We start from the raw sequence: 14,752 nt of genomic DNA on the forward strand, positions 1-14,752 counted from the left end.
TTCTCGTATTGATTTTGATGTTCGAAGTTCGAAGGGCAGAGTACGTTCTTGGCATTAGGCTGAATTTATGTAAATTCCTTCTTCCCGCAAATTGGCATACCAGAAAAAAGAAAGAAACTAAATGCGATCGCATGTGGAGCAGGTCATTATGATTCATGGAGTGCTGAGCCTTACAGTACTGTACACCAAGCCACGCGTCTTGCTGATCCAGCTTTGATTTTTTTCACAAAAACCACATTAACCCTCCCATGCAAAAATTTCAACCATCTAGATTTTGTCTCCAACTAAAACCATTCTTGGCACCAAAGGTTCGATCAGAAATAAGAAATACTAAGATAGTAGCAGTTAGAAGAGGCATAATTCTGCAAAGACATTGGAGGAATCACGTGTTTGGCCTCCAAAGATGCGAGAGAATCAAGGAAAAATGACTGGTTCCGGTTTAGTGATTGTGATCTATTTTGACAGTTCCCAGCAAATAATGAGTACCTTGTTGTGGTGTGTTTTCTGCACCAAGAACATCTTCATTTTCAGGATAAAGAACTCTATCTATCCAACTGAACCAGCAAATGCTGCAATCAGCAATGATTAAGCTGTAACATGACTTGGTGATTATTGTTCAATATTCACCCGAGAAACTGGAAAATAAGAAGGTTTGAGGAGATAATTGTATCAAAATTCAGTTATCAATTGATCTCGCTCCATGTGGTCAAGTGGCCATCTGTGCTAATAACTTCAGGTCTGTGTTAGTTGTTCTGGGTTTTAGCTACTCCAGTAGTCCTGTATGGATTTGTTGGGTCTGTCTTTGTTTGGATTTTTCAAGGCTATATACCCTTCATCTCTTTGGCTTGTTTCTTCATATGAAGTCAACTTTCCCAAAAAACTTGGATAGACCAGGATTTTGCGGAGCCAATATTGAAGAACAAGATTTCTAAACCTAGCCACTAAGAACGTAGTGACGCGAAGGAGTTTTTTTTTTACTTCTTTTACTTGAAAAAATCGCTTTCCAACCCATGATCAGAACATCTCCTTTGACTGAATTTGGATCATGGACCTATCAAACACTAGGATTGGTTACTGACAGAAGAAGAAAATCAATAACTATATGCAAAATGCACAGATGACTTGTAGAGCATATGCAGGATTCAGGAACTAAGAAACACATCCCCACAAGTCCATTTCCACCACAAACGTGAAAATCCAAACTCGACAACACATTTTTCGCGTATATTTACATTTTTTACACCACTACAACTTACAGAAGTCCATGCTCGAAACCCAAGAACATTCCAGTGGAAGAGAACAAAGTTCTCTTATACGTAGAGTTCACCGAATAGTAAGAGCAGCACTTTAAGAGAAGCAAACAAGGACAAAACTAAAATTGAAAAGAGGATGATAATGTCTACTCTAAGAGCAAGACTCCATACAAAACTTGTGCGAAAGTGGAAGAGAAAGACCTGCTCCAACCAATCTCTACAAAGCTTGTGGGTGACTGAATCAGGATTTTTTACCAACAGCCATCACAATTCTTTAAAAATCCTGCCACCCCGCCAGTCAGACTCGCACTGTGGGTCCTCCCCGGATCTGGATGGCCATTCTCTCAGAGACTTCAGCCAAAGATTTGAGGTTGCAGTTGATGAGGGCCTTAACAAAGTAGCATGTCTCATCGTTTGTGTTTCCATTGGGCACGTCGACTACAAATGACTCTATCACTACGGTCCCCGGCCTTCCTTCAGTTATCTCTGGGTGAACAGTGATGATCGAAGAATAGTTCTGCAGAATCAAGAAACAAAAGAAACCAAGATTTGAATGTTTCTGGAGAAACTGCATTTACCCAAGTAGAAAGCAAAAAAGTTTCTGGAGCGCTCCATGATTGGAGGAATTTGGTATAAGGGACAGAAAAAACAGCAATGATGTGATACACATAATTTCGTTTCGGTACATTGTTTCAGTCAGCTAGGAAACAAAACAAAAAAAGGTTTCGGAAACATACAAATGAATTTTGAGCTCTACGAAATTGTCATCAGATTTTTCAACAGGCGTTGAAACAATTTTGAGCTCTACGAAATTGTCATCGGATTTTTCAAACAGGCGTTGAAACAACCCAATGTTTCGAAATGTTAAATAATTGCCCCTCAACAGCAGCAAAAATAAGGGTGTTTTAGAGCTGAACAATCCTGTATATTAGCCGGGATGAACTAGAGAGGAAATCAGGGAATGAGACAACAGTAAATGTACCTTCAGCCTGTGATCACCACCAATAATCCTGATACCGAGGATGTGTTCTTCATCATCAAGCAGTTCGAGCCTTTCAGTGCTCATAGTGGCCGGAAGTCCCGATTTCACATTCACCTGTCTCAGACTCCCAATCTTAAGGTCACCTTGCTGCACGATACATCGGCTCACAAACGGCTTATACTTCTGTGGCTGATCGAAGCTCCTCACCAATGACCAAACCTAACAAAATCACAATAATTCATTAAGCGAAAGAAGCGCAGCTCAACCTTTTAAGTAAAAATAATGAGAAAACAGAAAACAGTTCATAGAGTCCCTCAGCATCAATCAAGGCTTTCGATATCAGGGGTTAGCAAAGGTTATAGAGGTAGACCAACGCTAAATAAACATCTTCCTCTCAGGTAAAAAGAACACATCAATTCTGCGTTTTGCAGTTCTCGCTTCTAACTTCGTTACTTTCCCTGAAATTTTTTGGCGACCAAATACATAAACACAAATAAACCCAATCATATTTCAAAAAAGATAATAGGATAACAGTAGTCCGAAAAGAAACTCAAAATCAGAACACAATACACAGAGTCTTTGAATTCACCAAACGACGTCTCAGAACTCAAAACACACAAAAAATACCAAAACAAAATGTACCCAAATCCAACTTTTTTTCTTCTCACATCTGCACTGAAAAAGGAAATCAAACAAGCGAACCAAACTGTTATCAAACTGTAAATGATCATCCCTTCCTTTAGTAGCCTAGAAAACATCTGAAAAGAAGAAAAAAAACCAAACTAGTGAATCCTGTGTTGTGCAGTTTCGTTCGTAAATAGCACTCGGCCCCGTTTGGAACTTGAGGAAAGGAGAGGAAAAACAAATTTCGAAGAAAGTGTATAGGAAAATTCACTGTGCTAATTTAATTCTTCGTTTTGTTGTTATTCTCCCCTCAGTTTTCTTTCACACCAAACAAGAGAAAACGATTTTCCATCCGAAATAGAACTCGAAACAGAAGACAAGCCTCTAAATTCACAAACCAAAGTCTCAGAACTCAAATCCAGACAAACACCATGGCAAATTAAACCAAAAAGAAATCAAATACCAACTCAATTTCTCAAGAGAGAGAGAGAGAGAGAGAGAGAGAGAGAGAGTACGAGATCAACGGGGGCTTTGATGTGCTTGACGAGAACGGAAGTGCACTGGTTGTCTTTGGGCTCGTGCTTGTGGTGCCTCCTTATGTGCTCTCCTTCCATTATTCTTCTCTTACTCCAACACAATCAATCCAAACTCAATTACAAACAACCACCACCTCAGACTAGCTTCCTTCTCTCGTTTCTGATATAATCCAGTAATAATCTCTCTCTCTCCCTCTCTCTCTCTCTCTCTCTCTCCGTGGTTGAGTTCAGTTCAGTTCAGAGTCTTAACTTTTTGCAAAGAAAAAAGAAATTGGGCACTGCACCTGCATGGTGTTTGATGCCCCCAAACCCGGTTGGTTCCAAATCTGCGGTCGACCTGGAAACCGGTTCACTTGGCGACAGCACCTATTGGACAATGTAATTATGTAAACAAGTTGAGGAAAATTTACCACAAAGTGGTTGGCTGAAAGGGTTACTCAAATTTCTCTTCTCCGGCTATACTTTGGAGTTCAAGTCTATATAGTTACTATTTAGTGGGGCTGAATTAAAGCATTATTCTCAGTTCGTATGACGCCTTGGGGCCATAACATATATTCAACGGTTTAAATAAGGAAGTCCGTTTCAAACAAGAACGTTCTCATTTAAGTTAAAATGCGGACTTCCTCATTTTTCTCTTTTTTCGATCGAATTTCGATGATCCGAACCACTCAATGTGATCAAAACGTGATTTCAAGAGTAATCGCCAGAAATCAGCAAAAAAAAAGAATCGGGAAGGGCTTCATTTGAACAATTTTTTATTGAACGGTACAATAAAAAAACTGCTCAAATCAAGCCCTTTCCGATCATTTTTTTTTGCCGATTTCTCAAAAGGGACCTATAAAATCACGTTCTGAACACATTGAGCGGCTCGGATCATCAAAATTCGATCGTCAAAAAATCACTTCTTGTGAGGACCTTAAGTGCAGACTTCCTTTTTCCGATCGAATTCTAATGATCTGAACCATTCAATGTGTACAGAATATGATTCTAAGGGTCCCCTGAGAGAAATCAGCAAAAATATATGATCGGGAAGTACTTGTTTTGAGCAGTTTTTTATTGAACCGTTTAATAAAAACTACTCGAATAAAGCACTTTCCAGTCATATTTTTTGCTAATTTCTTTCAGGTACCCTTAAAATCATAAATTAATCATATTGAACGGTTCGAATTATCAAAATTCGATCGGAATCTACGAGGTCCACACTTAATCTAAGTAAAGAATTCCTCATAAGAAGAGGATTGATATTCAAATGATCACTTCCTGTGAGGATCTTAAGTGAGGTTTCAATTCTTATATCTTGCGTTGAAGACAATGTCCCCGGCAGATATCTAGAACAGTCTATAGCATATTCATTTCATTTGTGTAATATTACTTACCAATTTGAAATAAGCTTGTCTTTACTTTCTTTTTTTATTGGGAAAAAAAATATTGTCCACTAATGATGGAGTAATCTATCTCTTGGGCGTTGCTACTTGGTGCCCTAAGGGCATTGACTAATTTTTTTTAACACTATATTGTTTAAGCCTAATACAGTCCCATGCACTGATTTTTAGTAATTTCGAGAATTTTCTATTTGTTAATGTACATTATACGGTTTGACCTACAAATCATCGATTAAAAATTAGCAGCTAACTCAATTACCATAGACCCTTATTCTTCTTGAAAAATCAAATATTGCAATTTAAAAGTCACATATTTATATTTTCATAGATTTTTATACATTTTGCTGGATTATAACGCTACTATCTATTGAGGACTGCTAGTATTTTTCAGTCATAATAAGTAATGTGATGGGTAATTACCAAACACTATTTTTTTCCTAGACTCTGGATACAAAAAAAAAAATTACAAACGAGGTCATTAAAATATAGCCCGTAGTTATTCGAGACATGCCCCTTTTAAACAAAATTATCTCCACATAATGTTTAATAATTATAGACCGCATACACTTATATTGTGGGGATAATGGTCGTTGGTACATGCTGTATATGGACCCACTTAACATCAAATGCACCGCCCATTGGTTATTTTATTTATGTTTAATTGATTGATTGATTTTAGATGTCAACTATGAGAACCCCGAAAGGGCACTTGGCAAAAAAAAAACCCCCCAAAGGCCAGCCTAGAAATTGGGATTTATTTCCCCTTTCGGATTTCAAGTTCGAAACATTTCGAGTACTGTCAATTTCTTTGGGGTCAGCGCATAAGGAGGTTTGTTCTAATTTTAATTGGGCTTTAAGTAAATTGACAGTTAAAATTAAGACATAAAGGTTAATGGAGGAACGTGTAAACTGATCTAGACACATGAGTCATAAAAAAAAAAAAAACTATGACCAAATGAGCTAATATACAATTAAATTAGGTGTGCAGTTCATTGTAGGAGTTTCTAGAGTATTGTAGACGCATAAATTTGATAAAAATAAAGTTGAGTTGCTTTCATTGATAAGCGTGCCTCGTAAATAAATAAAGGGCAAATTTCACTGAGCTCCCTTGAGGTTTCTGACAAAAACAGAAACCTCCCTCCAAGTTTCTGAAATGTCACTGCCTTCCCTTGCTTTTGCTGACACTATCAAGACTCCCCCCCTCCTGTTATCCAGTTCAAGATGGTGTTAAGTTCAGTGATTAAATGACAAAATTACCCTTCTAACAGAAAACATTGACTTGTTTATTCGATATCACTTTTATCCTGCTATAGATGTAACCAAGCACGCTACTTCAAAAAACCAAACACGTCAACTTTATATAGCCAAATACACTAATATATAGATTGGATTATTGGAATATAAAATCCAGTGCAAAACATATACTCCCTCCATCCCATAATGTTTGTCTAGTCCGCAAAACGAGAACGTAAAAATAATACAATTTTTGCAAGAAAAACTCCAATTTTTTTTTTTAAAGAATTTACTAGATATCGATGAGCTCTTTAAATTTATGAAAAAAATTTGATTTTTTTCTTGAAAGAAATGCATTATTTTTGAGTTCTCGTTTTGCTGACCGGACAAACATTTTGGTACGGAGGGATTACATGTAAATATAGGCTTGTTATAAAACTCTACCAAGCTAATTCCAAATTCTACTTTTTGATTCTATAACTAACCATTTTTTGACGTACACTCTACGCAACACTCTATTTAACTATAGTGCTTTAAACTCCATGAAGGCTAATTACTGTAAAATATTTTCTATTTTCTATATTTCTTACTCCATCTGTCCCATAATTTTGGTCCATATGAAACTATGTGCAACTTTTAAGCTTACAAATAATGTACTTACTGAAATTTTTTTGTGCAATACGGATCTTGTTTGATAGATCACGAATTTTTTTTTGAATGATGTAAAAAAATCAAAAATTTATTTTAGTAAATACATTATTTCAAAGTTTAAAAATTGCACGGACTTTTGTAAGAGACCAAAATTATGGGACGGGATGAGTATTACTTTTTGGGTAAACTACGTTTTTTCTTAGTAGATGATATATATTAGTGGGGGTTAGAGGAAAGTTAAAAGTAAGTTAACAATTGAGGGGAATTCAAAATCTATTTATAAACTCAAACCCCAAACATCCCATTTCAAAGCCTATTCCACTAACATCAATACTAAGCTAAGCAATGTTGAGATGGATTGTAATTATAAGACACTTATTCTAAAAAAAGTCAGCTAACTATGTTTAAAAAAAAGTAAGACACTTATCTCTACTACCCAAAATCCACCGAAAATATAAATGTCAATGCTCGGTAAATATCTATCGAAATCATAAATTTTTGAATGTAAAATATCACTTTAGCAAGTTGTTAAAATATCAAATTGATTGAAAACAAGCTATCGTTATGATATATTCTACTGTTAAAAAATGTTAAGGCCCCATTTCGTTAAGATTTTTATTTTTTAAGTATTTATTTCCCTCTTTATGAGACATGTCGTTCTCTCATAATATATAACTTTTAATTCAAAAAATAAATATTTATTTAAAAAAAACTTATTTTAGTTAGTGGAATAGGGCCTAAGCTAGCTTCCAGCTTTCCAAGAGACATCCAATTAGTATTTATGTGAACAAAAATATTTTTCCTCAATATCTAAAATACAAATAAAGGAACTAATTTTTATTTGTGAAGTTATCGGAAAAAAATACTTATGTTTTCTAAAACTATGCAACTTCACAAAATTTTTAAACAAACATGAACTTTTTATTTTACTTGCATATATGGAGTTACATAATAATTTTATTAAAAGTATGAGATATACATGGGAAGGGAGAAAAGAGAAATGAAAAAAAGGTTGTTTACGTCTTGGATGTGTAGTTGGTATGTTTGCAAGGGTAATCTTGGCATAAATCAAAGTTTAAATGGTGATGTCATACTTTTCTATCAGAAATTCAACGTTAACTTAACAGAAGGGGGAGTGTGGAGAATAGTTTAAAAAGGAAGGGAGGGCAGTGATATTTCAAAAAGTTGAGGGGAAGTTTATGCATTTGTCAGAAACCTCAGGGGAGGTTAGTGAAATTTACCCATAAATAAAAAAACTTCATCTTTTTTCTTCCAAACCAATAGAGATTGCTTGAGCATTTTTGTTATTTATTGGGACTGTAGCATCAATACCCAATGAGGTTATTCCAGTTGGCCAGAATCCAAAAGTTATTTTCAGTGAAATGTTGTGGGTTTGAACATATCATTGGTGGAAATTTATGGGTATTGCCAAGCATTTGTCATTATTATGCATTTCTTAATTATACTAATATAACGAGCAAAAATGTTATTGTCACTGACAAGAGTGTCCATATCCGGACAGGAATGCTTCTAGAATCGCCCAATGTGTATGCATGGTCAGAGGTATATGGAGGGGGGAGGGGAAGGTGTATGTTTCCACGTGCTTCAAATAGCTCTAGACACATTTTTATGAGAGTTTGTGTACTTTTGTTTGTGTTTACTTAGCATTACTTTATAAAAAAAAGTCAAGAAAATTATAATTTGAATTGTAATATTTTGCATAACTGCCATACATTTTTTTTTCGTGTTTTTGAAAATACTTATTGCATCTTAATCACCCTCCAATGAATTGTGAGCTAGTTGCTTCCGCATTTTGTTTTCCACTTTGCTTAAGAGTCGACCCTCCAAAACTCAAACCCATATAAGCCATGACACTGCATATGGGACCCGGGGGCTCTGCTGCCCCAGGGGCGCAGGAGCCCCTGCCCACACCCACAAAACCTGCCCACACCCACAAAACGGCAACGTTTTGATTAAATAAAAAATTTCAATTACCAATTTGCAATTCTATGAAGTAGAAACATGATTATGAGAGTTTTAGAGACAAAATTTGATTATGTCTTTTTAGAATAATATGATCAGAATAGTAAGATCTTCACACCCGTTCAAACAGATTAAAAATTGGACCACTTAATTTTTTAACCATATTTTTTAATATATAAACGGTCTAAAAAAAATTAGTGCTCAAATTTTCACCCCATTTAAATCGGTGCAAAGATCTTATTATTCTTATCATATTATTCTGAAGAGTTGTAATTCATTTTTATCTCTAGGGCTCTCGTAATCACATTTCTGCTCTATATGGTCCTAAATAAAGAATATATACTTAATATAAGAGCCCTAGAGATAAAAATGAATTACGACCCTTCAGAATGATAGGATAAGAATAATAACATCTTTGCACTGATTTAAATGGATGAAAATTTGAGCTTTTTGAGACCATTTATATATTAAAAAATATGGTTAAAAAATTAAGTGATCCAATTTTTAATCTGTTTGAACGAGTGTGAAGATCTTACTATTCTGATCATATTATTCTAAAGAGACATAATCAAATTTTGTCTCTAAAGCTCTCATAATCACGTTTCTGGTTCATAGAATTGCAAATTAGTGGTTGAGATTTTTCATTTAATCAAAACGTTGCCGTTTTGTGGGTGTGGGCAGGGGCTCCTGCGCCCCTGGAGCAGCAGAGCCCTCGGGTCCCTACATATGTTGCTTGTGCTCAGAATTTTTAACATGAGAGAGAGACAGAGTACACCGAGGATTATAGGGGAAAAAACACTAGTGCATCATTTCAAGAGTTAAGAGTAAGCTGTAAGCCTACGTTTTTTATGGTTAAGTTAATTTTTCATATACTACGTTCCAAAATATTGATCTGGTCCGCAAACGAAGACGTAAAAATATTATAATTTTTGCAAGAAAAAATTAATTTTTTTTTATCAATTCACTAGATATCGATGAGTTCTTTTAATTTATGAAAAAAGTTTGAATTTTTTCTTGAAAGAAATGCTTTATTTTTTAGTTCTTGTTTTGCAGACCGGACAAACATTTTGGGACGGAGGATTTTTTTTTTTTTTGGGCTAGCTAATAGTGGTATCCCTAAGCCTTTGTCTCGTGAATAGTATTTGTGTTTGGAGATAAATACCCAAAAGAAGTACTTTTAATAATCAATACTGCATATTTGGACAATTACGTATCGTCCACACCAATCCCTTATCTCTTTCCCAGCTTGTCGTTTACTCTCTCTCTCTCTCAACAAATACTGTTTCATTGTCGTCCTTTGGCTTTTTCCCGTCCCAATTTACTTGGCTTATTCAGCCAGGAATATTGTGTGAAAATTTGATTTTCAAGAAAAGTGAAGTGAGATGAAGTAATAGAAAATAAAATTTACGGAGTATTTTTGTGTGTGTTCTCTTGACAAGAAATCTTACAAGAAAACAAGAAGTCATTCCTTTTAGCAAGACTTATTTTGCAGGAAAGTAATGTTTTTCAGTGAAAAAGTTGAAGCTGTGGATTCTATAATTTTTCTGGTAACTGAACAAATTGAAAATTACAAGAAAATTGATATTTTAATTATTTCTCATTTTTTTGGTGCAACTTTGTTAAATATGAGAGAAGAAATGTTTTATTGAATTCAATTATTGACATTATAAAATGAAGCCTCTATTTATACAAGAGAAGAAAGCCTAACTATGGAAAGAAAATCATACTGATTAACTATGGAATAATATCATCCTAATTACAATCAAATCACAATCTCAAGATCACGATTTGATCGCAATATTATTTTGTATATGCATTTATTCTAACATCCCTCTCTAAACTCAAGTAGGTCTACCAACTTGAGTTTAAAAAAATCAAGAGAAACTAGAAACATCCAAGCAAAAAGAACCAGGAGCCACCGTGCCACCCCAAGCCAAGCCAAGCCAAACTCAAGTAGGTGTACCAACTTGAGTTTGAAAGAAAAGAAACGAAGAAGCCATGAATCGAAAAGCCACGAGCGCTAGTTGTGAAGAGGCGTGCTGGTGATGAAGAGACATTCTGGTGGGTGATAGCAACCGGAAAAGTGTGGAGGAAATTGACAAAGTAATTAAGTGCCCGGCGGATGGCAGCGAGGCTTAGGCCGTCCGCCAGGAGCGAATATCCACAATGCCTAGATCTTATAGCTCTGATACCATATTAAATATGAGAGAAGAAATGTTTTATTGAATTCAATTATTGAAATCATACAATTAGGCCTCTATTTATACAAGAAGAGAGAGCCTAACTATGGAAAGAAAATCATACTGATTAACTATAAAGTAAAATCATCCTAATTACAATCAAATCACAATCTCAAGATCACGATTTGATCGCAATATTATTTTGTATAAGCATTTATTCTAACATGTCAGCATAATATTTCCTAATATTATGTTGCCATATTTTCTAAATTTTATTATTATGTTTCTTGTTTAGGCAGATTATTATTTATATTTCCTAGTTAGTTTAGGTTTCCTTATTATGCGTATTTCCTTGTTATGCGTCATGTAGCCTATATAAAGGCGTGCTATGTTATGGTTTGAATACAATTAATAATACATCGTTTCTCATATCTAATATGGTATCAGAGCTATAAGATCTAAGCCCTGTGGAATTTTTGCTCTCGGTGGACAGCCTAAATTTCGTCACAGTTCGCCAAGCACTCGTACCCTGTGGAATTTTTGCTCTCGACAAGCGGCCTAAACTTCATCATTGTCCGCTGGGCACTCGTAGTAATATGTAACTGGCTCGTTGATGAGCACCCAATATTGTAGATATTTTGTGCGACTGGTCCTGTTTTATGTTGTTTTATCTTGTGTTTATTTAGCTTCTATAGTGATATTGCACGTAAGATGTATTTTTAGTGTTTTCAGATAAAACGTGCAAATAAGGTGCATTTCAACGCCATGGATGACCTAAGTGCTTCCAAGTACCCGAAGACCCTATCGGCCCTTTAAAATTTGTCTAAGTATGAAAAAATGACTTTCTGAAAATGTATCGATTTTCGAGATAAAAAATGACGGTAATTGATTCTTGAATTTTTCTAAGAGTAACTACAAAGTTGCAAGGTTTTATTTGAAGAGTAAGGTTATGTTTTGAGCCATTTTCTCCTGTGAAAAATGTGCAGTTTTCAGTTTTGTACTAAAAGTGAGGGATTGACATTTTGATTTAATTGGAATCTTAAAATTCTGGTAATACCATTATTTTCAAATGGGGGGTACTTTCTTATTTTTATTAAATAAATTAAAGTAAAAAAAAGGTAAAAGAAAGGTTTAAAATATAGTTTTTACTTAAGTTTAGATAATGAAAATAAGATGCTGAGGAGCTGTGAAGCTGCTGGGAGCTGTCTGTTGAAGTTGTGGCCAAGATGCAAGGATAACAGAACCGTATCGATACGGTTCCTGGAGTATCGATACTTCATTAAAACAGTGGGTTTTACAAGCTTTAGCGTATTGATACGGATCTTGAAGTATCGATACGGGTTGTCTACGGGGAATCCTGGGTTTCAGAGCAAGACAGCTCAGTATCGATACAACTCTGGAGTATCGATACGGGAGGCTTACCGACTTACTTTTTGACAGCTTTTAACTTTCCATAAGTGGCAACTTTCTACTTTTGGTGTGTTTCTGAATATTTTGGAGGAGAGAGAGAGTCTTTTTGTATAAATACTCCTCTCTCTCTCACTTGTGAAGAGTAGGTAGTTAGTTTAAGTTAGTCTTTCTCCATTAATGTCTTTCAAGCTTTCTTAGTTAAATCTTTCAAGAACACTTGTAAGTCTTTCTCGTTTGTTAATTTCCCGTTTATTAAAGTTGCTTGTACAGATTTGATTCTCACTAATATCAAGTTTATTTTCGTTTTTATCGGTTAATCATATTTTCATTTCCTAGTATAATTTCTAGCCTTTTCAATATGTGTGAGTAGTTTTTTGGCTAAGTCTTGGGCTACTCTTTCCTAAAGACTTAGGGTGTTATTTGGTTCTCGAACCCTCGGGCTTAAAATCATGATTTTCGGAATTTCATTAACCTAGCCATTTTGGTCTAAGCGAGGGGTATTAACTCCTTGATATGAAGTTTAGTCAAGCGGTCTTGGCAAGCAGCATACCGAGGGCTCGTGGCCTCTTACGTGTTAGATACATTAGCAAAAATAGGTTGGTTTAGTTTCGTTTAATCACATCTTTTGATAAACGTAGTCGTTAAAGTTAAATCTTCCGGGTGTGAGCACGCGGTCGTGTCTCTCGCTTGAGTTATTTTGAGAACCGGTAGCGACCTTTGTCAAGGGATAGACGATCTCTAGACTTGCCTTGTTAAGTTTATAAATCTCTTTTCTAGTCTTTTTATTTAGCATTTCCACTTTCAAAGCAAAACAGAAAGTTGGCCGTCTTAAACGCCGAAATCCTTACAAACTACAATCCTTTTAAGCTATTTTTGATTCTCTGTGGGTACGATCCCGAACTTTCCGGTTATTATGCTATCGACGACCTAGCTCTACGCTTGGGGTGTTTCAACCCTATTGGAAGGCGAGGTTCGGAGGCTAAGCACTCCTGCACTCAGATTTCACCTCAAATTTCTATTGTCATGGCTTCTCTCGCTCATGGCTGTTTTTGGCTCTCCTGGTCATTTCTCTTTCTTGGCGTCTTTCGATTTCTTTTGGCTTGGCATGGCTGCTCCTAGTTTATCTTTGTTTTTTCAAATTCAAGTTGGTAGACCTACTTGAGTTTGAGGGGGAATGTCAACATAATATTTCATAATATTATGTTGCCATATTTTCTAAACTTTATTATTATGTTTCCAATTTAGGCAGATTATTATTTATGTTTCTTAGTTAGTCTAGGTTTCCTTATTATACTTATTTCCTTGTTATGCGTCCAGTAGCCTATATAAAGGCGTGCTAAGTTATGGTTTGAATACAATCAATAATACATCGTTTCTCATATTTAACAGAATGGAGCAAGAAAATTTTGAGATCTTCGAATTGCTAAACACATCAGGCAACGAAAACCTTAGCGTTATGCCAAGATTTACACTAAAATAAAGAATAAGGAACTTTTCTGAAATAGAGATCTCATAGGCGGGAAATTTGTATTTCGCATTATGATAAGATATACTAATTATGAAAGACACTAGCATGTACTCCTTCAATAAAAGCCCGCTTATTAACCGAATATTAGTATCAGATTGAATTGTATCTAGCTAGGAAGTAGGAACCACGTATTCGGTGATTGGTTAAGTAAATCTTACGTCCAAATTAAATGTCCAATGGATACAATGCATAGGAAATGTGATGTTATTTGTCACATCACTACTAATTTGATGGAACTACGTACTCTATGACATTATATGTCCTTTTACTATATATATAGTCCCGTCAAACAAAAAAATCCAGCCTGAGTACTTTTGTCTATAGATTTTTTTTTAAAAACTGTTCCACCTAGTCCACCTCTTATTCATTGATTACTGAGTTATCAAATTGTGGATACCCTCCTTTCGAGGTCTCACCATACAGGATGGCTAATTAGCGAAACTACTCTTTTGTAGACACTCATTACGGCATGCCTTGTTTGATCAGAAGTATCCGTTGTGGCGCACTTATTCTGTTTAGAGTCGCCACTGGGTTTTAGGAACCAAGAAACCAAAAAGATCGAGATTTTGAATTCGGGTGCCAAGGGTACGGTTAGGCGAAAGTGCTAGATCTTGAATTCGATTGCCAAATGCAATATAAAACACTGGCGACCGCCACAAAGTTGTGATGATCGCCACTCCTAGTTTCACCACGACAACAGAAACACAGGAAAACGCAAAAAAAAAAAAAAAAAGGAGTAAAAGAATTAAACCAAAACGGAAGATGGCTAGCTCACCGGGGCTAGTGGATTATCCCACCTTGATCCCTCAATGCCCAGTAAAATATCGAAGCACGGTTTCTTAGCTTTTATGGGTTAAAAGCATAGGGAAGACTTCGGTTATTGGAAGGTTTGGTGAATACATAAAATATTTATGGACTTCGGGATTCAACGATTTGAAGACTAGGGTTTGCTTTATGGGATTGAGTAGTGGGTAGGGATTTTCGCAGAGC

At 35.6% G+C, this 14,752-nt stretch overlaps 1 protein-coding gene across 1 annotated transcript; it reads right to left on the bottom strand.

The window, feature by feature from the left end:
- Positions 1–1,150: 1,150 nt before the first annotated feature.
- LOC131315216 (abscisic acid receptor PYL5-like) lies at positions 1,151–3,916 on the bottom strand. Its single transcript, XM_058344380.1, has 3 exons — positions 3,375–3,916; positions 2,236–2,454; positions 1,151–1,770 (listed from the first exon to the last, which is right to left on the bottom strand). The coding sequence occupies exons 1-3, from the start codon at positions 3,471–3,473 to the stop codon at positions 1,552–1,554; spliced, it is 537 nt and encodes a 178-aa protein (XP_058200363.1). The 5' UTR covers positions 3,474–3,916; the 3' UTR covers positions 1,151–1,551.
- Between the last annotated feature and the right edge of the window lie 10,836 nt (positions 3,917–14,752).

Source organism: Rhododendron vialii, chromosome 1a, assembly GCF_030253575.1.
Source record: "Rhododendron vialii isolate Sample 1 chromosome 1a, ASM3025357v1".
Classification (NCBI taxonomy): Eukaryota; Viridiplantae; Streptophyta; class Magnoliopsida; order Ericales; family Ericaceae; genus Rhododendron; species Rhododendron vialii.